Source organism: Bos indicus, chromosome 12 (genome assembly GCF_029378745.1).
Source record: "Bos indicus isolate NIAB-ARS_2022 breed Sahiwal x Tharparkar chromosome 12, NIAB-ARS_B.indTharparkar_mat_pri_1.0, whole genome shotgun sequence".
NCBI classification, from domain to species: domain Eukaryota; kingdom Metazoa; phylum Chordata; class Mammalia; order Artiodactyla; family Bovidae; genus Bos; species Bos indicus.
The window spans coordinates 26,175,688-26,203,033 of NC_091771.1; the positions used below are offsets into that span (position 1 = coordinate 26,175,688).

The 27,346-nt window shown below is 35.0% G+C and overlaps 1 protein-coding gene across 5 annotated transcripts in view; it reads right to left on the minus strand.

Moving 5' to 3' along the window:
- NBEA (neurobeachin) overlaps nt 1-27,346 on the minus strand; it is a 674,548-nt gene that overhangs the window by 551,025 nt on the left and 96,177 nt on the right. For all 5 annotated transcript variants that reach the window (XM_070800567.1, XM_070800569.1, XM_070800566.1 and 2 more), the window contains exons 3-8: nt 26,307-26,407; nt 25,970-26,065; nt 16,204-16,325; nt 14,244-14,370; nt 9,031-9,150; nt 6,913-7,059 (exon numbers count right to left, since the gene is read on the minus strand). In XM_070800567.1, coding sequence (XP_070656668.1) covers nt 6,913-7,059; nt 9,031-9,150; nt 14,244-14,370; nt 16,204-16,325; nt 25,970-26,065; nt 26,307-26,407 — 713 coding nt within the window. The remainder of the gene's footprint in view (nt 1-6,912; nt 7,060-9,030; nt 9,151-14,243; nt 14,371-16,203; nt 16,326-25,969; nt 26,066-26,306; nt 26,408-27,346) is intronic.

Here is a 27,346-nt window from a genome sequence, read left to right on the forward strand (position 1 = left end):
GAAAAAAATCACATCGTAAACTTTTATTACAAACTGAAAATGAGGTTCTTAAAAATCTCAACTTGAATGGATATGAAAGAAAAACTTTTAAAGGTATATTTAAAAAACAGGCTTTAAAAAAACAAACAACAACAAAAAACAAACATGTTTGTCATCACTGAAGAGTCTTTAGGTAAAGATAATAAAAACTCGAGCCTGCTCAGGTAATGTAGTGCAGGTAATAGTTCTACTATCTGGTTATGGGGTAAAAGATGGCAACCCACTCCAGTACTCTTGCCTGGAAAATCCCATGGACAGAGGAGACTGCTGAGCTACAGTCTACAGGGTCATAAGAGAGTTCTACACGTAAGAGAGTTATACAAGTTAGCCAACTAAACAACAACAAACAAGGGCTGAAAAGCAAGTACTTGAGGTCTGAACAACTCTCATTCATTTCTTGTTGCTGAAATGCTGTATTCATTTCTTCTTGTGATGAGATTCCTGCTTCTGTGCGCAGTTATTGAAGATGTAAGGTGACCAGGGCCACTGCTCCTGGTGGTACAGCTGGTCGTGCCAGGGCCTGGATGCTCATGGTTGCAATAATGACTGAGGCCAGCTGAGGCAGCTGAGGTTCTTGGGGAGATGATGATGCGACTCGGGGCTTTCCGGAGTTGGCTTTGCACTCCCACTACCAACTGAATTCTATAGCATTTTAAATTATATTTCTGAAGGCAAACTGTCATCCTCAAGGGGTTGATTTAATTTTGGGAAAAAGAATAAAATAAAAGACCTGAAGCCATCATAAAACCATCTTTCATCAAAAATACAGTTTATCTCTAAAGTAATGAGAACTGTTTCCTTGTGTCACTTAAAAACTAACCCTGCAGGCAATTTCAGAAAAGAAATGCAATTAACTTGAAAAATGGTAACATATTTTGAATATGCATATATCTTCCAAAACTAACTGGCTAAAAAGGAAAATCATTTTAAATATTATAGTTTAAAAATAGTTTCTCTATTTTACATAGCAAATTTATATAACCATACTTCATAGGCACATTAAGTACCAATTACTCAGAGGTTTTTATTTCTATAAAAATTTAATTTACAAATGTATTGGACATAAATATATGTGTAAGACAGCAAAAGGAAGTAAGAATGAGATCAGAAAAAAAAAAAAACTACCTATAAACAGATCCTCAAAAGGAAAAAGTGATGGAAATGGAGTAGAGAGATATTACAGTAGATTCCTGTGATTCCTTGTGGATTCTAAGGAATTACATAGCTGGCAACAGAAGAAGAAAAACTGATCTTTAGGATTGAGCAGGTATTTCTGCCATGGGCAAGGTCTGGTTAATGCATAATGCAGATGGACAATCATACTAAAAGGGAGAAAGGAGTTCAGAGAGCAGAGAAAAATCTTATGTTTAAATTTTTCTTGTCTTACCTTCGTACGTGAATTTTTAATTCATCATTTTGCATACTAGATTTCAAGGTTGCACCCATACAACTCTTTGGTTCTTGATCCCTCCATCTTTTCTACCTCTCTTCTAACGTTGCTATCAATCTATATCCAAGTTCATTCATATCTCTTTCATGTCCATGTTCATTTCTCTTTCTGGCAATAGGCAAAGACTGGATTTCTTTTTTACCTTAGATGTATTTTTCAGTTCCAAAATTTCCATTGATATTTGTATGTTGCAGTTGATAATTTCCACCTATTAATTCATTACAAGCACTTTTTTTTTTACCCTATTAGTTACAAAAAGTCCCCAAAAGTCCTCATGTGATAATTAAACAATTCTAGGTTATCCTGGAGTTGGGTATGTGCTAATTTTCTCTTCCCTTGAAAATAAGTCACACTTTCCTGACCTTTCATAGGATGAATAATTTGTGATGATATGCTGGACATTTTGGATATTATTCTGTGGAGACTATATTCTGAAATATCCTGATGCTTTTGTTTCAGGGGATCATTTCCTCTTTTAGATATGATTACAGACTGTCATTTTTTCTATGTGTGGCATCTCAGATGTCAGTTCATTTCTTGAACTGTTATTTACAATCTAGTATCCATTTATCATGATCATACATGGTTTCATGGGTCAGCCACACACTTCAACTGTTTTCTTTTAGTTGTTGTTAACACAGAATTCATACCCTTTTATGACTGCCTCTTTTCTAGGGGCCCATTACTCATCCTGTATTGCTGGTTACCCCAATGCTTGTTACCTTATATTTTCTGGCCAGGAAGATTGTCTATCAAGATAAAAAATGACGAACTTAGCCCATGCTGACTGCCTGGTTCCATGTTTTGACTCTCCTCTAAAACTTGCCTGCTTTATATTCAGTCTCCAAGGCTCTGATGTCTTCTGCATTACGTCCAGACTTTTTATATGGTTATCTGTGGGAACATCAGTTTCTTAGGAACTTTCTCTTCCATACAAGTACTGAAAAATCTCCAAAGTGACTTTTAATTCTGATGGTTGTCTTATACATTTTCCCCTATCACTTAGATCTTAATCTTAATATAAAACACTGTTAAAAATCATGATGCTACCATTTTCTTGAATGACAGAACACAAAACCAAATACTGAAATATACAGCAAATAAAGATTGTTTGTCACATGTTTATTTCACAATTAGGAAATCTCCAGTAATGATTATAAAATATCTAAACTTTGTAAACATCTGTTTTGCAAGTTTATGTCAAAATGCCATCTTATATTATAGATGACTCCATAACCTTGCAAACAATTCAATAACCACAATCAAATGGAGCTCCAAAATCAATCTAACTCAGAGTGAAAAGTGAAAGCTGCTTAGTCATGTCTGACTCTTAGAATTCTCCAGGCCAAAATACTGGAGTGGGTAGCCTTTCCCCTCTCTAGGGTATCTTCCCAACCCAGGGGTTGAACCCAGGTCTCCCAAATTGCAGGCAGATTCTTTACCAGGGAAGCACAAGAATACTAGTCTGTAGCCTATCCCTTCTCCAGAGGATCTTCCCGACCCAAGAACTGAACTGGGATTCTTTACCAGATGAGCTACAACTTTACTAAACTACAGAAAGTTACAGTGAGAAATTCTGTCTTCCATGAATTACTCACAAACAATGATTTATTTAATTAACCAGTGATATCCTACCTCATTTACTGTTTACCAAAGATAACCAGGTACAAAATATTCACTGACAAGTTACAGTGCTTAAAACCAGGCATTCCAGATAAAGAAAATTACCTAGCACTCTAATGATCTACAGATGAAAATCACTTGAGACAGGTTTCATGGTATAGATGGTGTGAAGACATTATTTGTGGAGAGAATTAACTTATTTATTTCAAAGCCCAGATGTTGACATGCTATCTACATTAAGCTCCAAATCACAGACAATACGGTCTGACTATTACAATGCTTTCCGTGGTGTCTCTTTTCTGCAGACATTTTGAGGCAAAAAAATACAAATATTGTTATTATATAACAACTAATGATATAAGCTTCATTTTTAATTTAAACCAAATGCCAACTAATTAATATACCCTACCAAAATCTGATTGATTATACTGTTTGCAGCCGAAGGTGGGGAAGCTCTATACAGTCAGCAAAAACAAGACTGGGAGCTGACTGTCAGCTCCCAGTCTTGTTTTTGCTGACTGTAGCTCAGATCATGAACTCCTTACTGCACACTGCAGACTTAAATTGAAGAAAGTAGAGAGAACCACTAGACCATACAAGTTATGACCTAAATCAAATCCCTTACAATTATACAGTGGAAGTGACAAAGAGATTCAAGGGATTTGATCTGATAGAGTGCCTGAAGATCTATGGACAGAGGTTCGTGCCATTGTACAGGAGGCAGTGATCAAAATCATCTGCAAGAAAAAGAAAGGAAAAATGGTTGTCTGAGGAGGCCTTACAAATAGCTGAGCAAAGAAGAGAACCAAAAGGCAAAGGAAAAAAGGAAAGTGAAATGGTGAAAAAGCTGGCTTAAAACTCAACATTCAGAAAATTAAGACCATGGCATCCGGTCCCATCACTCGATGGCAAACAGATGGGGAAACGATGGAAATGATGACTGGCTTTATATTCTTGGGCTCCAAAATCACAGCAGATGGTGACTGCAGCTATGAAATTAAAAGATGCTTGCTCCTTGCAAGAAAAGCTATGACTAACCTAGACAGCATATTAAAAAGCAGAGACATTACTTTGCTGACCAGGATTGGTCTAGACAAAGCTATGGTTTTTCCAGTCGTCATGTATGGATGTGAGAATTGGACCACAAAGAAGGCTGAGCACCAAAGAATTGATGCTTTTGAACTGTGGTGCTGGAGAAGACTCTTGAGAGTCCCTTGGTCGGCCAGGAGACCTTTTCAGTCAATCCTAAAGGAAATCAGTCCTGAATATTCTGAAGCTGAAGATGAAACTCTAATACTCTGGCCACCTGATGTGAAGAACTGACTCCTTAGAAAAGACCCTGATGCTGGAAAAGACTAAAGGCAGGAGAAGAAGGGGATGACAGAGGATGAGATGGTTAGATGTCATTAATGACTCGATGGACATGAATTTGAGCAAGCTCCAGGAGTTGGTGATGGACAGGGAAGCCTGGCATGCTGCAGTCCATGGGGTCACAAAGAGTCGGACACAACTGAGCGACTGAACTGACTGACTGACATACCTTAAAATTTCCACTGCAACGCACGACCCCTTCTCTCTCAGGAAGTGACTTTGCCTCCTACTCACCAAGGAAACTGAGACTATAATGTATGAGCCACCTCAGCTTTGCCCCCTGTCGTAACACAATCTCATCTTCATTTGCATCCTCTGTACCCTTCCTTAATTTTCTAAATTTCCAGAAATAAAGTTTCAATGTCAAAATTTTTGCAGGTGCCTGTCCTGATGATATTGTACTTTTTAAATTCACAAGTTGAGGAAGTACACACACCCATGAACTTAAGAGTCAACCTTCATTAACAATAAGGAAACCCACAGGCTAAGCCTAGAGACTGGGAACTTTCAAAACTTAAAATTTTTTTTAGGAAATGCCCAAAAGGCATTTTCTTTTTCTTTCTCTTTTTCTTAATGCATTACTTTAATTCTGGGAATTTTTTTTGGGGGGTCGGGGGTACATGCCACACAGCATGTGGGATCTTAATTCCCCGACCAGGGATTGAACCTGTGCCCCCTGCAAGTGGAAGCATAGGGTCTTAACCATTGGACCACCAGGGATATCCTGAGAAGCATTCTCTTTTAAAGGTTCTGACTCTGATGCAGATAATGACATATACTCTATTGTTACGTTAAGGTTCAAGGAATATATTCTTTATCACATGAGTACTTGCATATAGAACAAAGTGACATAGAGTTACTACTTATTTTCACTGCTGGTATAAAATAATGTGATAAGAAAGAGCCACATGACAAACTGCTAAGTTTGTAAAGTAGTTCAGAACAATATTTGCTCCTTTCTGAAAGACAGAGTTAATACCTGCTCATGTTTAATCTTTTCTTTTTTCCTTTGCTGCTAATAAGGTCCCATCAATTCTGAAGTTTCACTATAGCAACCACACTGGATTTATGGCTTTCATAGCTGTATTTTATTTTCTACTTTATTCATATTTCACTGGTTTGTCACCTGACTTAATATCATTCTGTTAATGCCTGAAGAAACCAGCTTCAAATATTTATATGGAATAAGGAAAAGAAGTATGAAAGGAAGGCAAGTGGCATATTAACTCAAAAATTTGAATTATAGAAACATTTCCATGCAAATTCAACACATGGCATAACTAGGACTCAAACCCAGCAGAGTACTCATGAAAGAAAAAGTGGCTGTAACAAGCACAAATTCACTTCTGTGGATAGCAAAACAAATAAAATGGACAAAAGATGGCAGCAAGTACTGTCACTTTGACAGAGAAATGAGAGCACTATTGTCATTCAATATTATTATGGTTATTAAAATCACTGGGAGCAGAAACATCTTTTCATAAGGGTAAATTCAAACTGTCACTTACATGTCCAATATAGAACATAAAATTTTAAACAGAAATATTAATGCAAAAATGCGAAGGCAAAAGGAAAAATATTTTTAATGTTTAGTACTCCCTTTCCCATAGCACAATCTTCACACTGATTATTTAAACACCGAGTTTTAAAAAGGAAAAACAATTCTTCCATGAAAGATCATCAGAATTATAAACACTTTGAATTATACTGTAGTATTCTCTCTCAACTCCATACAGTTTGGGATATCACAATTCCAAAAGTGACTTACACAAAACTTATATATTTCCCCATCCAGGTGTACTGCCCATTAAGAATGAATTCATATATGTGAAAGCAATATCTTGCTTAAATAAATCTTTGTTTTTAAAGTCAAAAAAACAAGAAAATATGGTAAATCACACTAAATAGTCTTGCAAAAGTACAATATGCACTAGTCTGCCCACTTCCATGCAACAGCAAAGAACAAACAAAAAAATAGACGCTAACACTGAGTAGTTTCAGCTACATGTAATTTTTTACATCATTTTCCTTCAAAATCATTAACTATTCTATTTGGGTTATCTCTAACATTTCATTTGTTCATAATATAATTCATATATTTTATAATTTGAGATTTCAAATATCATGTTAAGCAATATGGTTTTACAAAAGTTATTTAAGAATTATGTCAACAAAAGCTCTGGCTTCATCATTAGAAAACATTCTAAAGAATAAAAAAATGTTCAGGAAGGGAAGGGGAAAATAGTTAAAAAGAGAAAACAACACCTTTGAAACAAAATGAAACAAAATAATGACTCAGTTCCAAAATACCGAAATGACTTTTAAACCACATTTAAGAAAACCTATCATTATATACTATATTGTGTATGGTATTTCACCTTTCACACCTATAACTTTCCACAGAATTTATAATAAGATGATCTTCCTACCTTATATCCAGGTCCTAACTGATGAATTGCAAATATCTGTGCAGGGTTGAGGGCTTCACTGAACACATACACGGCACCAAGTTGACCACAGAATACCCTATTTGCATCAGCAGTTTCTGAAGATCCGAGAAAGCACTTGTCATAGCTCTATTTTTAAAAAGTCATAAAAAAAATCCAATGTTTTATTTTGCAATGACAAAATATTTAAGGATATCTGCCTTCATTGTAAGTAATACCATAAAGCATAATAATAGTAACAGAAAAAACCAACAATTAAGACTCTATGGATTATTTAAAAAATAATAAAAAAAAACTAAAGATTTTTTTGGGGAAAGTTAATCAGTCAAATGTTTCATATTTATTGGCAAAGCAAACAATGACTATTCTATAATCACTTGACCAACTTTCCAAATTCTACAGTTAAAAGCAAAAGAGCTTAAAACTATTTATTTACAAAAGTATAACTTACTTTTTAAACTATAATGATTTGTAATTGTCCATAAATAGTTACCTGAATCAAAAGAATGACTCTCAAATTTAACCATAAACACACTGGACGAAAATTTTTAAATTCTACTTAATTTCTCCATTATGGATATATTTCTCTATTTCTCTACCCTAAGTTAAAGACACAAAGAAAAATCACTTCCTTCTCCTAGATGAATTGGTATAACTCAGAATCAAATAAACAATAATGATCAAAATCTGCTGACAAAAGCAGATGGTATTATCCAATGCTCTACATCTGGGGAGTTTAGCATCTAAAAAACCACATTTAACAAGATCCTTCCCACTTCTAATTCGTACATCTCACCTAACTCGTGGCCCCATCTATCCAGACCAGCGAAAGTAGTCACTATTCACTACCCATCCTCACAGGTTATTCTGCGAGGAAGACATTATATATGTATGGCATCCCTTTGATGCCTCAATAATATAACTAAAAAATTGTGAAAGAGGTCCAATGGAGAAACTCCTCATAGAATACCTAATCGTTAATTAAAAGTACAGGAACTGAAGAACTGACTACATAATGTATGTGTGCATGTGTGTGTGTGTTATTCTCTAGGCCTCTCCATTTCTTGGAATATTATTGCAAATAATTAAAAAATCAGTCTTTGTTTCCTTTCTTTTTAAAAATATGACTATAGAGTCAATGGCAGTCAACAAAATCACCCTACAATAAAAAGACAGTCCCCTTTGGAAGGCAAATATGAAGCAGAATTTTACTGAATATTCTAATTTTGGAAAAAAACTATTCTCATAAATATGTATTGACTATGACCCAACTATAAGTTTCTAGGACAGAATAAGCAAACTATTCCTATAAAGGAATAGATAGTAAATATTTTCAAACTTTGCAATCTACAACTTGCTTCGGTCACAGATTCTTTTTTGATTTTTTTGTTTGAGCCTTTAAAGAAAAAAAAAAACTTTAAAGAAATATAAAAACCAAGATGAACTTTTCACTTCTGCCCCAAAGCCTTTGCATTCACGTTTCCACTGAATGGGATATTTCTTGCAAATACCCACATGGCTTTCTCTAGTCTCATCACTAAGGCCATCTCTGGATGATCTGGCATCTCCCTTCCCTACACCTACACTTTCTATATTTGTTCCCACTTAACCTTTCTCCACAGTATTTACCACCATTTATCTAATAAACAATATTAACATACTATTCATATTGATTCTATTTAAGGTACTCCTTTCACATCAAAATAAAGTATAAGACACATCTTTTAATGCTTAAGATTCTGAAAAGAACAGAATATTGCATTTAAATTTTGACCTAAAACTTAATAATCTGCCCAACCGATTTTCTTTTTTTTTTATCACTGCTAAGTCGCTTCAGTCGTGTCCGACTCTGTGCAAGCCCATAAACGGCAGCCCACCAGGCTCCGCTGTCCTTGGAATTCTCCAGGCAAGAACACTGGAGTGGGTTGCCAGGTCTTTTAGCCATTTCATTATTAAAAATTAAGGCAAAATTCACTTAATAGAAAAAAACTTCAAAATAAAGCTAGTGTCTACCAAACAATTATATTATTCAATTCATGCTATAAGCAGTAATATATCAAAGACTCAAATACATTAAAATATAGATAAATAAAAACTTACATCATTTGTGTTAACATGCCAAGCCATATCACCATAGGATACCAGCTGTCCATTAACATAACACCGAATTTCACTGTTTCTCCAACGATTGTAAATGTGGACAATGCTGATCATGTACCACTTAAATGAAAAATAAGGAAATCAATATGTAATGTTTGGTTATTATTGATTAAAGGCAATCATAACATTTATCCCACACTACAAAAAATTACTTGAAGGAATATTAATGATAATCCACTATGAATACTTCAAATTCCCTCTCCCATTTCTCATTTTACAGATGAAAGAAATGATTTATAGAGAATAAATGTATGATGGAAATAGAGCAAGAACCTTTGGAGCCCTAGGCTGATATTCCTTTCACTATATCAAGATCCAAAAATTGGGGAAACACAATTATATTTGTTGTCATTCATTTAATAATATTTGCAGTGTGTCAGGCACAGTGACAGTTTTAGATCCTAGGTCAAGATTTATTTATTCAAGATTCCCTGGAATTTAGGGAGTAGTGGAAGGACCCATACATTAGACAAGTAAATGAATACAGAATTATAAAACCATGATGATGACTGTGGGTGGAAAAGGACATTGTAAACTGAGAAAGAATAATGTAGGATTCTACTTTGGATTGTATAGTCAGGCAAAATCTGTCAAAGGAACACCATTTTAATAGCTATAATAATATTGAGATAATTTCAATTTCACAAAGTAGAATTATTAAATCTAGGAGTAATTATATTTTCTAACTAAACAGTGTATGACTATAAATTAAGAAACAAGAAATAAGTTTATACTGACCTCTAATTTTATAGTTACTAGTGTCAACAAAAAGCACTCTGACATGAGATGGTTTAAGTTCTCTAACAATTTGTGAATCTAAACCTTAGTCTAATTCAGACAAAAGCCTGCTTCAGATAATTGTGTATTACAGATAATATGTAAACATTATTTCTAAACAACAGAAAAAGACAAATGATTTACAGATGTTTGAACAATTTTGCTTTCACCAGTAAGGAGGGATTTAGACTCATCCCCCCCCCCCCGCCACAACATAAAAATATAAAACACAAACTTTGTTCTTCAGATTACTTAAAAACACTATTCAATTATTTGACATAAAATTATTTATTACTTTGTATGATATTTATAAAGCCATAACAGTAATTCTCAACCACTAAAATATTATTTATTTCAAGGTACCTGAAATACTTTGAACAAAAATTAATTTTCCTCATTTTGATTTACAAAATAAAATAGTGCACTAAAAAACTCACAAAATAAAGTACCACAAAATGACATTCTTCCTTAGTTACAAAAAAATGTCAGGTCAACTGGAAAAGGTCAGTTTTCATTCCAATCACAAAGAAAGGCAATGCCAAACAATGTTCAAACTACCACACAAATGCACTCATCTCACAGGCTAGCAAAGTAATGCTCAAAATCCTCCAACCAGGCTTTAACAGTACGTGAAACGTGAACTTCCAGATGTTCAAGCTGGATTTAGAAAAGGCAGAGGAACCAGAGATCAAATTGCCAACATCCGTTGGCTCATCGAAAAAGCAAGAGAGTTCCAGAAAAACATCTATTTCTGCTTTATTAACTATGCCAAAGCCTTTGATTGTGTGGATCACCAAAAAATTGTGGATAATTCTTAGAGAGATGGGAATACCAGACCACCTGACTTGCCTCCTGAGAAATCTGTATGCAGGTGAAGAAGCAACATTAAGAACTGGGCATGGAACAACAGACTGGTTCCAAATCGGGAAAGGAGTACATCAAGACTGTATATCATCACCCTGCTTATTTAACTTGTATGCAAAGTACATCATGAGAAATGCTGGACTGGATGAAGCACAAGTTGGAATCAAGATTGCCAGGAGAAAAATCAATCACCTCAGATATGCAGATTATACCACCCTTATGGCAGAAAGAGAAGAACTAAAGAGCCTCTTGATGAAAGTGAAAGAAGAGAGTGAAAAAGTTAGCTTAAAACTCAACATTCAGAAAACTAAGATCATGGCATCTGGTCCCATCACTTCATGGCAAATAGATGGGGAAACAATGGAAACAGTGACTTTATTTTTGGGGGCTCCAAAATTACTGCAGATGGTGACTGCAGCCATGAAATTAAGATACTTGCTCCTTGGAAGAAAAGTTATGTTCAAACTAGACAGCATATTAAAAAGCAGACATTACTTTGCCAACAAATGTCTATCTAGTCAAAGCTATTGTTTTTCCAGTAGTTATGTATGGATTGAGAATTGGACTATAGAGAAAGCTGAGCACTCAAGAATTGATGCTTTTGAATTGTGGTGTTGGAGAAGACTCTTGAGAGTCACTTGGACAGCAAGGAGACTCCAACCAGTCCATCGTAAAGGAAATCAGTCCTGAATATTCATTGGAAGGACTGATGGATGAAGCTCAGGCTCCAATACACTGGCCACCTGATGCGAAGAACTGACTCACTGGAAAAGACCCTAATGCTGGGAAAGATTGAAGGCAGGAGGAGAAGGGGACGACAGAGGATGAGATGGTTGGTTGGCATCACTAACTCAATGGACATGAGTTTGAGCAGGCTCTGGGAGTTGGTGATGGACAGGGAAGCCTGGCGTGCTGCAGTCCATGGGATTGCAGACTCGGACACAACTGAGTGACTGAACTGAACTGAAGTGCAGTATCACTAAAGAATTTTAGGCAGGAAAGTGAAATGATCATCTCCATAGCTTAGGAACATAACTGACAGCAGTGAGGAAGTGAGACTGTTGGGACTAAGAGCTGTTGTTGTTCAGACGCTCAGTTGTGTCCAGCTCTTTGCTACCCCACAGACTGGAGCGTGCCAGGCTTCCCTGTCTATTATCTCCTTGAGCATGCTCAAACTCATGTCCATCGAGTGAGTGATGCCATTAAGATAAGGCATCGGTAATTCTAAAAGCGGGGGACAGGAAGTAGCTAACAAAACTGACTGGAGGTGCTAATTTTAAAAAGGGAATCTAAAAAGGTTTCCAATTTTTCACTTAAATGGATAGTGGTAACCAACTTAATTAATTAATAAAGTTAGCCAATTATTAGCCAGATAATTAAGTTTGGAATTTGCTTTTGGTCATAACATCAACATGTATGATTAAATGGGTGAATAAATAAATAAATACACAATTTAATGAATGATCTCAAAATGAATAATACTTATTTATAAGAAAATAAACTTTTCTATCTTCTTTCCTTAGGAAAATCAAGATGTACTCTACAGATGACAGACAAGTGACTTTTTGAACCAAAAAAAGCCCAAGTTTTGACTTGATAGTTTTTGACTAAAGGAAACAGGAATAAACTTGGAGAGTGTATATGTATACTGATACTATAAATGTACACTGAGGTCTGCCTTTAGTTTGAGACTCAAAAATAGCACTATAAAAGAAAGATACTAACAGGAACAATAAAAAAGGCCTATATTAAGAATTCAGTAGAAAAATATAACATGATATTTACACAAATATCAATAGTAGTTAATATGCATTGAGCACTTACTACATATGAGGTAATATACTAATCATTTACATTCATTTCCACAAGTTCAAACATCTGGTTAAGTGATAGCACTAGGAAAACACTTCTTGATAGTCTAATTAAACTTCTTAGGAGGAAGGATAACAACTTAGCTAGGGTATCACCTGAAAAAACTAAACAAAGGGAAAAAATAAGAGAGTGGAGTTATCTTGACTGATGTAACAGTAAGAACCAGCCTGCCAAAGTTGGAAATGTAAGAGCCACAGGTTTGATACCTAAGTCAGGAAGATCCCCTGGAGAAGGTCATGGCAACCCACTCCAGTATTTTTGCCTGGAGAATCAATCCCATGGACGGAGGAGCCTGGCAGGCTACACTTCATAGGGTTGCAAACAGTTGTACACCACTGAAGCGACTTAGCACAAAATCAAATACTTATGATTTTCAAGATTTTATAAAAATCTTTACAGAAAGCCTTTCAAGACCCACTTCACTCCCTGATCCTACAAGATATATGTACATACACACACACACACACATATATACATATACATATATATATATATAGAGAGAGAGAGAGAGAGGGAGACTTGTTACAAATAGGAATGTATTTTTCAAAAGGCAACAATGTAAAAACAAAGAAAGAGAGAGAAAAGAGAGAGAGAGAACAATCAGGTTAAACTGCTTTTTATTAATTAATGGTAATTTTATTTGATTCTTAAGTTTTCTTATTTCTACTATTTGAAGCACTGCTTCTCAAACCTGTCTGATGAGAAAAATCATATAGAGCATTTGTTAAAAACTCATATTCCTGCCATGAAAATAAGTCCAAGATCAGTATTTCTAACAAATTCCCACTAAAATTCAAAATAATTTGGCACATTTGACAGATACTGCCTAGGTCTCATCCCAAATCTAATAAATTAGAATTTCTAGAGGACAGTCAATGAGACTTATATGAAAATTAGTGGGATCTGTATCCAGAAAAAAAGAAATCCCCTTCTAATGTATAAATTTATTTAAAATCATTGCTTTCAAGCTATTTTCTAATATATTAATAAATTATTGCTAAATTGTCATTCTTTAATAGAAATAACAATTAAATTATCCCTTACATAAGGGAAAACTTTTTATTAGACTTCTGTAAAAAATAAAGGTATATATTTGAAAACCCCATTCAAAATAGTATTTTCTTCAGTATGTGGCACAACACACATGGGATAACAAAAGACAAAGAAAAAGAAATGAAGTAGTCCCTCCACCTTACATGAGTTCCAAATCTGTTAGGTTGGGTTCCTGAGGATATGGGGTAGAATATGCCCTGAAACTGAATAAAACTCCCTGAAAAAAAAAAAAAAAGAAGATCCACAAAAGCAAGGGTGTTGTTTGTTTTGTTCACTGTCATCTCTCCTGTGCCTACAACAGTGTCTGACAGTCAGTAAATATGCACTGAGTGTTCACTGAAAGAATGTCACAGCAAGAGAGAGAATGAGAGAGTGAATGAGAGAATCAGACACGGCAAGAGGTCAAGAAACTGGTTTATGTCAAAAGTTAGACATAAAAGTAGAAAGAAAATGCAGACAGAGATAAGAGATAGGAGTCATGAAAAAACCAATAAAAGAGAATATTATGGAAGTCAAAATAGGTAAGTTTTAAGATAGTGGGAATGGTGAACTGCATTACTCTCAATAGATGATTTACTTATACATACCTTGCGTGGCTGAAAATCATATTTCACACAGTGCTGAAAACCTTTTCCTTTGGACTTCAGTGATGTAACGATCAAACAATTGCCAACAAAATGAGCAGAGTAACCAACTCCTTTACTAGTACGAAAACTGCAAAGAAAACTGAAAGTAGTATACTATCTTCTGCTACAAAGAACAATATACCTGAAGATTACTATTATATAAATAATAAAAAACACAATTATAAAAATAAAACTTGTATACCTATAGAGTAGAAAGGGTATTACAGGTACCAATAAAGACTAAAACAGGAAAACTTTAGAACTAAAAGAAGAAATTTAAGTTGGGAAAATAGAAGACTATAGAATATTTTAACATTTCAATTTCACAAATACATAAAAACAAATTAATGGTCAATAAAAGGCTACCAAGTAGATTTCGTAAACTTTCAATGACCACCTGGATTAGCATATATAGAAATCATATACACAGTTAATGTTTCAAAAACAACTTCCTCTTTAATTTTACTTTATCTCTGAAAACAGCTTACAAATTTACAGAAAAAGTGAGAGCCAAGTTTGGAAAAAAAGGTAGGTAATCAAGCAAAATCAACCAAAAGAGTACATGTACTGTCTAAAACAGAAAAATAGAAAAAAAGATGTGACTAAGATAGAGTTATTTTCTTCCAGAGAAATACTCGTCCAGCTGTGAATTCAATCACACACAAAAACCTGTAAATGTTCTGACAAATGACAGTATTACTGCAATAAAAGTATGATCGCCCAAAATGATCTTTTGGAAGTTTAACCCCATTTATGTTTGGAACTTCAGATGTCCGTTAAAACTCTCTCTCATACTATCCATACATACTATCCACATGTAATCTTTCTGTAGTAGAGTCTACAACCTATCAATAGCTCACATTTTTCAAAACTCACATTTCTGAACTAGTCATATATAAAAAGCACATAAAATATTATGCTACCATTAAATCCTACATGATAGGTACTATTATTATCCTCATTTTACAGCTGAAGACACCAAAGTACAGGATAAACAGTGAGTGGTAAAGGCAGGACTTAAACTCAGGCAATCTTATTTCAGAGCACTGCATTAAATGATGTAATACAAGTAAGCACTTATAATGCCTAGTACATAGTAAGGTAATAAATGAAAGTTTGATGTTCTTGTGACTTGACATTATTGGTAATCTAAAATGACCAAGTTCTGAGTCTTACAGGTGAACTGTTGGGATGATCCACCCATTCTGTTAGTTATCTACTAAATAATCAATCTTATCTAATTATAACATCACATGGTTATCCGGAGAGGGAAATGGCAACCCACTCCAGTATTCTTGCCTAGAGAATCCCGTGGACAGCGGAGCCTGGTGGGCTGCTGTCTATAGGGTCACTAAGAGTTGGACACGACTGAGCAGCTTCACTTCCATGCACTGGAGAAGGACATGGCAACCCACTCCAATATTCTTGCGTGGAGAATCCCAGAGACGGGGGAGCCTGGTGGGATCCTGTCTATGGGGTCGCACATAGTCGGACACGACTGAAGCAACTTAGCAACAGCACATGGTTATCAAAATCAGTATTTCAAAGCATATCTTAATTATGCTCTCAGAACCATGTAAGTGAAAAGGCAAAGTGAAAGATATCTGAGAGTAGTTTGTTTTTCATTTTCTCTTCTCGATCAGCATCTTCACTCAGAACATTCAATTGATATGTGCAGACTCGAGACAGAAGGTCTGTAACACTTGATTCTTAAAATGGAATTAAGGGGGAAAAAAATAGGGCAGATAGCCTAGAATCAACGGCAAAAAATGAATAAAATAAACTGACATAACTGTATCTTCATAGGTTTAACATATTTATTTACTTATTCTACATACTATGTTGCCTTGACACTCTGTTACATATTTTTAAAAATTGAAATGCTTAAGACAAAAGTACTAAAATTAAATATATCACTTACCAATAAAGATAAGGTTTATCCTTATCAACATTAATGTTATTTAATGGATCCATACGAAACCAAGTATTTAGGGTGAAGCCATTCTGATAAGGCCACTTTGCAATAGGAGGCAATGCAATTGCCTACAAGATAATGATAAAAAATAGGAAAGTATCAGTTAAAGAAAATGTGACAGTAACTAAGGTCAAGTATGGCTTTCACAGATTAAAACACAATGAAGGTATGATTATCAAAGAATCATGGACAAATATAAAAATAGAAATTATTATCTTATTAAACTAATCTATTAATATTCCTTGTTCATTATAGAAGCATTACACTTTCAAATAGTCAATAGATAAAGTTTCATCTCTAAGTTATATAGTATGGTTCAAACTGTACTCCAATAACACCTCCTTCAATTTCACCAATATACAGTCCCTTACACATATGCTGTAAAATTTTCAGTTTTCAGCTTACATTAGGTTTTCAGTAATATTTTACTTGATAAAAGCTGAATTTTCAATCAAAAAACAATTGTGTTAGAAATTTTAATGGAATCAATATTGAAGAAACAGAAGTATTAAGAAATAACACTAATACTGAAATGAAACAAAGAAGGGGAACATGAGGTTTATCATTCAGAAACTGAACCATTGAAATTTATGATCAAAAAGGACTCAGATCCACTTACAAGTAGGAAAGGAAATAATACAGTATTCAGTTGATAATAGTAACTAAAAAAAAAAAAACTAGCCACTCTCGGGAAAAGAAATGAGAAAGCAATATATTACTTGACCTGAAGTCAAGAAATATCTAAGTGGATTCACTTATCTTCCTATGAGATATCCAAATTCCTTCACATAAAAGATAAGTATCCTTAATTATTTTATTACTGATATGTTCCTCCAAGCAGATCCTTCATATCGCTGCTAATGAACTCAATCAAATATAACACATAGCTTCCATATTAAATATCCTCTGCATATAAAATAAATTCTAAGTTTCTTAAGGTTACACAAGGCTCTTTACACACTGGCTCCAACAAATCCTTTCAATCTTATTCTCTTCTAGTGCCTTACCTTACATCCCAAAATATATCTGAACATACCAGCTGTTTCAACAGTTACATGTTCTGATCTGTTACCTGTTCCCAAGTTTGTACATGATGCTACTTCTGCCCGAAACACAGCCTCCAATAAGATCCCAGTCAGTCAGTTTAGTCAGTTCAGTCGCTCAGTCGTGTCCGACTCTTTGCAACCCCATGAATCGCAGCACGCCAGGCCTCCCTATGCATCACCAGCTCCCGGAGTTCACCCAGACTCACGTCCATCGAGTCAGTGATGCCATCCAGCCATCTCATCCTCTGTTGTCCCCTTCTCCTCCTGCCCCCAATCCCTCCCAGCATCAGAGCCTTTTCCAACAAGTCAACTCTTTGCATGAGGTGGCCAAAGTACTGGAGTTTCAGCTTTAGCATCATTCCTTCCAAAGAAATCCCAGGGCTGATCTCCTTCAGAATGGACTAGTTGGATCTCCTTGCAGTCCAAGGGACTCTCAAGAGTCTTCTCCAACACCATAGTTCAAAAGCATCAATTCTTTGGCGCTCAGCCTTCTTCACAGTCCAACTCTCACATTCATACATGACCACAAAGAACCATAGCCTTGACTAGACGGACCTTTGTTTGCAAAGTAATGTGTCTGCTTTTGAATATGCTATCTAGGTTGGTCATAACTTTCCTTCCAAGGAGTAAGTGTCTTTTAATTTCATGGCTGCAGTCACCATCTGCACTGATTTTGGAGCCCAGAAAAATAAAGTCTGACACTGTTTCCACTGTTTCCCCATCTACTTTCCATGAAGTGATGGGACCAGATGCCATGATCTTTGTTTTCTGAATGCTGAGCTTTAAGCCAACTTTTTCACTCTTTACTTTCACTTTCATCAAGAGGCTTTTTAGTTCCTCTTCACTTTCTGTCATAAGGGTGGTGTCATCTGCATATCTGAGGTGATTGATATTTCTCCCTGCAATCTTGATTCCAGCTTGTGTTTCTTCCAGTCCAGCGTTTCTCATGATGTACTCTGCATATAAGTTAAATAAGCAGGGTGACAATATACAGCCTTGACGTACTCCTTTTCCTATTTGGAACCAGTCTGTTGTTCCATGTCCAGTTCTAACTGTTGCTTCCTGACCTCCATACAAATTTCTCAAGAGGCAGATCAGGTGGTCTGGTATTCCCATCTCTTTTAGAATTTTCCACAGTTTACTGTGATCCACAGAGTCAAAGGCTTTGGCATAGTAATAAAGCAGAAATAGATGTTTTTCTGAAACTCTCTTGCTTTTTCGATGATCCAGTGGATGTTGGCAATTTGATCTCTGGTTCTTCTGCCTTTTCTAAAACCAGCTTGACCATCAGGAAGTTCACAGTTCACATATTGCTGAAGCCTGGCTTGGAGAATTTTGAGCATTACTTTACTAGAGTGTGAGATGAGTGCAATTGTGCGGTAGTTTGAGCATTCTTTGGCGTTGCCTTTCTTTGGGATTGGAATGAAAACTGACCTTTTCCAGTCCTGTGGCCACTGCTGAGTTTTCCACACTTGCTGGCATATTGAGTGCAGCACTTTCACAGCATCATCTTTCAGGATTTGAAATAGCTCAACTGGAATTCCATCACCTCCACTAGCTTTGTTCGTAGTGATGCTTTCTAAGGCCCACTTGACTTCACATTCCAGGATGTCTGGCTCTAGGTCAGTGATCACACCATCGTGATTATCTGGGTCATGAAGATCTTTTTTGTACAGTTCTTCTGTGTATTCTTGCCATCTCTTCTTAATATCTTCTGCTTCTGTTAGGTCCATACCATTACCCCTCAATTCCAGGCTAATACAATTCTCTCTTGGGAAGCTCTCCTGAACTTCACCATAGCCTAGTTTCTTGTTTCATTGTTTTCCCATAGGAGTTAGTCCCTAGCACATAGCACTTAGTAGCTTGTTGTAACAAGGTACTTTTATGTATACCAAAGAGTTCCTAAAGAGTCAGAAATACAGTTTATACTCCCAGCATTGTGACTTAAGACATAGAAAACATTCAATATGTGATCACTGAAAAATCTCAAAGTAGCAAAATGCCTACTGCATTTAAAAAAAAAAAAGGAAAACACACATACAAACACATAAATGGAAACATACTATTTGAAATGAAGACTGAAACCTTAAAAATGAAATGCAAGTTTTCCAAATATGTCATGTCCTTTCAGATTTTAATACTAAGCAATTAGTCCATTTTGTCAATATAGCTTTTTTAACTTTTTAAAAAAGGAAAATGTTTTACTGAATTTTTTTGTTTGCTTGTTAGTAAAATGTAATTCTTGCCATGTGGATGAGATGGCTGGATGGCATCGCCGACTCCACGGACGTGAGTTTGAGTGAACTCCGGGAGTTGGTGATGGACAGGGAGGCATGGCGTGCTGCAGTTCATGGGGTTGCAAGAAGTTGGACACGACTGAGCGACTGAACTGAACTGAACTGATACATCCATAAGTTTCACTAAACCAGACATCACCTACTATAGCTGCTTCAGAGTACCAAGGTAAACAGGAGAAATATTTATTGAGGACATTGAATGGTGATTCTACAGAATTATAAAAATAACTTACATGTACTCATTTGTTCATAATGCCTGTGGAACATAACAGGCACAGGGTTAGATTCATGGTTTCCAAACTCTTGCCATGATCAGCTTACCAAGTGCACTTCCATATCAGCAACAGCAAGTCATGACAACACTGCCACTGCAGTATTAATAAGCATTCAGGAGGGCAGCTCACTCTTTCTCTTTTCCCCCATTACTCCACATATCCAAGCAATCTCTTACTTCCAGCCAATGGCCCCAGCAGTTTCTATTAATACATCATCAGTCTCATCATATGGTCTACTGAGCTCTACATCAGAACTTAGACAATGCATTGAACTAAGAGATGCAAGAAAGAAATTGAATTGAACTGCTCTTCAAGTTTTCCAGAACTATTCTTCCACCATGGAAAAGACATGTGGTACTCATTTGTTACTATCCAAATGGTAGGACGGAAAGAGTCCTAAATCACATTCAGTTGCAAACATCAGTGAACTAAATACAACACAAAAAAGAAAAATCTCACTAAAGAAAAATATAATAAGTTTCAGTGATAATGATATGACAATAGTCTTTGGTCTTGCTTCCCATATTATATGATATAATAACATTCTTTGGGGCTTCCCAGGTAGCACTAGTGTAAAGAATCCACCTGCCAATTCAGGAGATGCAAAGGACACGGGTTTAGTCCCTGGGTCAGAAAGATCCCCTGGAGTAGGAAATGGCAACCCACTCCAGTATTCTTGCCTGTAAAATCCCATTGACAGAGGAGCCTGGCAGGCTACAGTCCCCGGGGTCACAAAGAGCCGGACACAACTTAGCGACTGAACAGCAACAATAATTCCATAGATAAATATGGATCTTTATTTATGGCCAATCTCTTCAACAAGATGGTTAACTCTACTCAAGGACATTCTCTTAAATTTATTTTTTATTACATGTATATTCTAAAATTATCTTTTATTGAAGTATAGTCTTAAATTTAATAAGTAACAGCTAGAAAAAATGTTTTGGGGACCCAAAATGTCCCATTTCTACAGGGTATGACTCAACTTCCTGTTCTTACTTATGTACCAACCAAAGTCTTTCATAAAGTACACTTTGTATCCCTAGTTTTTTTCAACTCTTTAATGCATACATGCTCCTTTAATCAGTGCACAAAAGCTAACTTTGTGAGATGACCGCCTAATATGGAACTCAGGTTCATTCACTCCCAAATCATTCAGGCCTAAATACCCATTATCCCATGGTGATAATGGCATCTCCTTTGGACTATGTCTGTGATTATGGACTTAAGCTGCTTTCACATTTGTTCCATACTTCCTTCTACAATATTTTGGTATCCATAAATAGGGTCTCTCATTGTGTCCAGTGAGTCCACAAAACTCTGAAATCTGTATCCCTCACTGCCTCCTAGACTGGTTGACTCCAAAATTTACATTTCTGTCTCATTTCGCAAAAATACAAATGGAGAAGATTCTGATGTTCAGATAGGATGTGTTCAGTTAACTATTTCAATGAATATAGAAATGTACTATTTCTTAAATTAAGCAAATTCATGAAATAGATAATAATCATGAAAAACAAATCTAAACAATATATTCATAAAGGTGACAGGGCATATAAAATGTAATCTTACATTTATCATTCACCTTCACACAAAGCACTGAAAAACTCATTTAACTCTCTGTAAATATTACCAAATTGCTCATATGGAGGCAACAAAACTCATAGAAAGTATCTCCACAATGTGAAATACAATTCAGAAGGCCTAATATGTTATTTTGGTCATTTTGGAGGGAAAGTAAATGGTATCATGATTTTAATCATCTAAAGGCACCAATGTGAGCAGTGGTCCAAACACTATGTACTTTTTTATTACTAAAATGCCACTGGTTCATGCTCATTCAGAAACAGATCATCAAAACACTGTGATAGGAAGGGTTTAAAATCAGCTCCTATCTAAATTTTTCAGCAGTTCAACAGCAGAAGTAACATATTTGATAATTAGCCAATTTGTTGTTAAATGAAATACTGGATTTAAGATCAGGCAAATTCTTAAGGTTGTGACTCTACTTTAAGGCTATGAACAATGTTTACACTGAGGAGGCTTATTACTTAGTTTCCTTAACTGACAACAGCAGTAATGTCACTTATCTTGTACAGACTGTATGACTCAAATGAAATAATAGTTATAAAAGTTCCAGTTCCTTCCCTACTTCCTCCTTTACACAGAATATACCCTTGATCCAAACTACTCTTTATGAAAATGAGTGATGCAGGGAAAACCAGGAAAATGGGAATAGATAGTATAAATCAACCAATATCCCATGAGCAAAAACAATTCAAACATATACTACGAATGACATTAAAATTATCTCTGTGCGTGTTCTGTGTATGTAAAATGTATTGCATATTGATAGGTAATTGATGGCCAAATGGCTAAAAACATGATGAACTGCAACCATACTAAGGCAATTTAGGCAATTTATTAAACCAGAGTCATTCATTAGCTTTAGCTAAACTTTGTCAATTCTATATATAAAATAGGAACTTGCTTATATTTCATTCAAAACACTTTGCTCTTCTTTCCCATACCTTAGACTGAAACCTATCAGACATCAGATCAACAACAGTTCTGTAAAGTGTGTTAGAAGTATGTATGTGTGTGAACAGAACTATTATATCTAAGAGAACCCTCACCCACTTAGGGACAGTGACAGTATTTTCTCTGCAGATTATATATGTTCCACTCTAACAAATAGATACGTAAAATGATTGACTTCCATCATGTAATTTTTTTTAAATGTTCCGATGTTTTGTTCATAGTTGGTGAAACTGTAACTTAAAAAAAAAGATTAGTAACAAAATATTCAGGAAAAAATATAAAATTAGGAGAATGGCTAAAAAAATGGGAGATTACAAGAACACTGAAGTACTTAAAATAACCAAAGAGCAATAAATATTTACATGATGTTTCACAACGTTATAGTGCTTAAACAGTACATTATTTCATTACAGGCTCACAACCCCTATTCCATTATAAAAGTACTAATCTTTTACATGAAAGTAAGCCAAGAAACATTAAAGACTAGTCCTCTACAATAATGAACTAGAGGATTCAGAAATCAAAATTTGTTCTTATAGCCAAAAATTCCACATATGCTCTACAATATTACCATATAGATTGAGATGATTAAACCAAGAACATTGAAAGAGCTATTTCTTTGAAAAGAGGAACAAAATGGAAACACCTCCAGCTAGACTTGGGTTCTATCCCTGGGTCAGGAAGATCCAAGGAAATGGCAACCCATTCCAATACTCCCTTGCTTGGAGAATTCCATGAACAGAGGAGCTGAGCAGGTTACAGTCCATGGGATCCCAAAGAGCAGGACATGACTGTGTGACTTTCACTTTCACGTTCCAGCGAGACAGACTGAGGGAAATTACAGTAACAAGAATGGAAGAGGAGGCATCACTACACATCCTACAGACATTAAAAGGATAATAAGAGGATACGATGAAAATTGTATGCCAATATATTTGATAACTGAAATTAACCAAAAGAATTACTTGAAAGACACAAAACTACCAATGTTCACTCAAAACAAACAAAAAACTTTCCTATATCTATAGAAATGAAATTCGTAATTTAAAACCTTCTCACAAACAAAATCCCAGACCCAGATGGCTTCAACAGTGAATTCTAGCATACATTCAAGAGTGTGTGTGTGTGCATGTGTGCTAAGTTGCTTCAGTCGCGTCTGACTCTTTCCCACCCTATGGACTGTAGCCCGCTCCTCTGTCCATGGGATTCTCCAGGCAAGAATACTGGAGTGTGCTGAGTGCGTTGCCATGCCCTCCTCCAGGGAATCCTTCTGACCCAGGGATCAAAGGTGCATCTCTCACGTCACCTGCACTGGCAGACGGGTTCTGCACCACTAGTACCACTTGGGAAGCCCACATTCAAAAGTAAGTATTATCATACTACACAAACTCTTCAATAGAGAGAAATGAATACTTCCCAACTCATTTTACGAGGAAATGAGCTTATGATTCTTAAGATCACAAACGGAGAAAGATTTTACAGGAAAAGAAAAATGTATCCTCAAATCAATCATAAAAATAACTAAAATTTCTTAGTAATATATTAGCAAATCAAATCCAGTATTGTATGAAAAGGTCACTACACTGCGATCAAATAGATTTTTTCCTAGGAATGCAAAGGTGACTTAACACTGAAATATCAGTTACTGTAACTCACCACATTTATAAGATTAAGAAGAAGAACTATATAATCATTTCAATAAAATCAGAAAAAGCATTTTACAAAATTCAACAATGATATTAACATACTGATGGTGAAAAAAAAATGCCCTGCAAATATGAATAGAAGTGAATTTCCTCAACCTGATAAAGGACATTATCTTAAAATGTAATGCTAATAGCATATGCAATGGTGAAATATTTAATGCTTTTCCTAAGACTAAGTCAAAACTCTTATGATTACTAACTGTAGGTCCTAGCCAGTGTAATAAAGTATGAAATGCAATTAAAAGGTATCTATTAAAACTTGCTAGGACAAGTAAGTAAGTTTATTAAGGTCTCACGATATAAGGTAAACAATAATAAAATTTTGCATTTTTACATATTAACACAAAACAATATGGAATATTTCTGAATGAATTTAACCAAAAATGTTTAATACTTGCATGCTAAAAACTACAAAATGCTGAAAAATCAAAAGAAAATAAAACAAAGGGAGAAATATACTGTGTTTCATGAGTTGGAATATTCAGAACTAGATCCACACAAAAATGGCCAGTTTTCAAGAAAAGTATCAACATAATCCAAAGTGAAAAGAACTGTTGCTTCAACAAATGGTTATGAAATAATTAATAGTCACATGTTAAAACAAACCGAACTTAACTTCCAATGTTCCTTTACACCATATTTTAAAAAATTCACACAAAGGGATCTTTGTGCGATCCTAACATAAGACCTAAATATAAGAGTTAATATAACCAACTTTCAGTAGAATGCAGAAAAGAAAAAACCCTATAACCCAAGAATTTATACCAATTCTTAGACTACAGACAGCATATGACATAAAAGAAAATTTTACTTGAACCTCATCAAAATTAAAATCTTTTGCACTTCAAGAAATATTGTTAAGAAAATAAAAGACAAGCATCAGATTGGGAGAAAATATTTGACAAATGCATTTCCAAATTAATTTATATCCCAGATATATAGTGAACTCTTGAGATAACAAGACAAACAATCACATTTTTAAAGTGAACAGAAGATTTGAACATAAACATTACAAAAGATTTAAGAATAGCCAATAAATACAAGAAAAATCCTCAATATCAGCCATAAGGGCAACACAAAATTAAAACTACAATAAGATACCTTTATACTACCATTTACAAGTCTCAAATTAAAGAGACAGGACTGAACTGAATGAACTGAATATCCAGGATGCATATCAACTGAGATTTTCATATACTGCTTATGAGAATGCAAAGTTTTTCACTACAGAAAGCAATTTGCATGTTTATTATGAAACGAAATATACACTTAATAAGAAACCCAGCAATCCCACTCTTATGTATTTACTCAAGAGATAAGAAAACCCCTGGAAAAGATCTACATTCAAGACCTAATAGTTTTACTTATAATAACCAAAAACTGAAAACCCAAAAGTCCATCAACTAGTGAATAGAAAGCTGAAGTATATATCCGTAAAATGTAATACTACTCGGAATAAAAGGAATAGAATAAACCCCTGATAATCTATTATAAAATGGATAATCTCAAAAGCATTAAGCTAAGTAAAAGAAGGCTGACAGAAAAAGACTTAGATACTATGTGATTTGATTTATATGAATTTTTAAAAAGGTAAAATTATACAAACACAAAATAAATCAAAGGTTGCAAAGGAGAGGACCAGGGAGAGGGAACTGGCTTCAAACAGACAAGGAAATTTTGGTGAGTAATGGAATTGTTCTAAATCATGACTGTGGTGACAGTGAAGGGATTATTATTCAAAACTCATCAAACTGTACTTTTTAAACTGCTGAATTGACTGTGGGTAAATTATGGCATAATAGAATTGACTTAAAGTAAATTAAAACAAACAAGTATTTAAAACTTACCGCAGCACTACAACCAGGGAAATTGAAAAAAGTATCAGGACCATGTCTTTGTGGCATCTGATTAAGAACGGATAATAATTTTACTGCATGCCTTGGCTAAGGAAACAAAAAAGAGAAATGTCACTGTACAAATTTAACAAAAATATCTAATATATCACCTTAACCATCAGACTGTTTTCTAACTAGAGAGAAAATTATTTTTAAATCATTTACTGTACTATTTAAGAGGAACAATTTCTATTACCAATTTAAGTTTATAGCTCTCTAGAGACAAACTGCTGAACATTAAGTATTAATGCACTGATACTGAATACTTTTCCCTTTGACCACAGCTTACCCAGATTCCACTTTCTCCTCGAAGCATGCTGAACAAAAGCTTCAGTTCCTTGACAGTGATGCTGTAGCTGGCAAGAACCCCCAACATATCAACTAGAAGATCTTCAAAGGAAAATAAAGTTATTCTGAACTCTAGTCATAAGCTGTCATCTGTCAAGGTAATACACTTTTAGAAAGAGCAAAAGTTATCTCGTCATTTCTACATATATATTGGCATCCATTATAGCCAAATAACCTCATGAATAGCCATTCAAATTAACAATTATCAATCATCATATAAGAAAAAAATACTTTAAAGACTTTTTTCCCCACCCGGAATTACGATTTCAATTAAGTTCTCTTTGCAAAGTCATAAAAAAATGATTTTATAAATTCCCAGAATATACATACATGCACATAAATCTGCTATATGCAGGGAAAGACAGGCAAAAATATGCAAAGGTACAATGATTTAACATTGTAAATTTGTTATTTTCAAATGAAAACTGATGTTTGACCACATTTTGTTTTGGAATTATCTACTCTTAATAAAATATATTCTTGAAATATCCCTTCGCCCATCAGCAACAATTCTGAGTACTCACTCCTTGCCTGGCATCATTCCAAGTGGTTTACAAGCATTAACTTCACAAATCCCTGTAACAAGCTTAAGTATTATCATTAACCTCTTCTAAAAATGAGGAAGTGAGGCACAGGTAACTTAATTCCATTGCCAAAGCACACACTCTAGTAAGTGGTACAGTTAAAATTCAAACCTAGGCAATATGTCTTCAGAGCTCTGATTTTTACCCACTAGTCTCCAAATGGAAGCACCATTTCAACCCCTGACTAGTGATATCCATTATGACAATGTATTTATGTGCATATAAGAGACATAACGGCTCACTACATAATAAGAAAAAAATTATACATTTAATCTCTTGTCTCTGATTACTTTCTCATCTCTATACACTGTGAGTCATAGTACCTTTATGAGTCATTCTGTGCAAGATATTAAACATTTAAATCTACATATCTCAATTTCTAAAGCATTTACTAAGA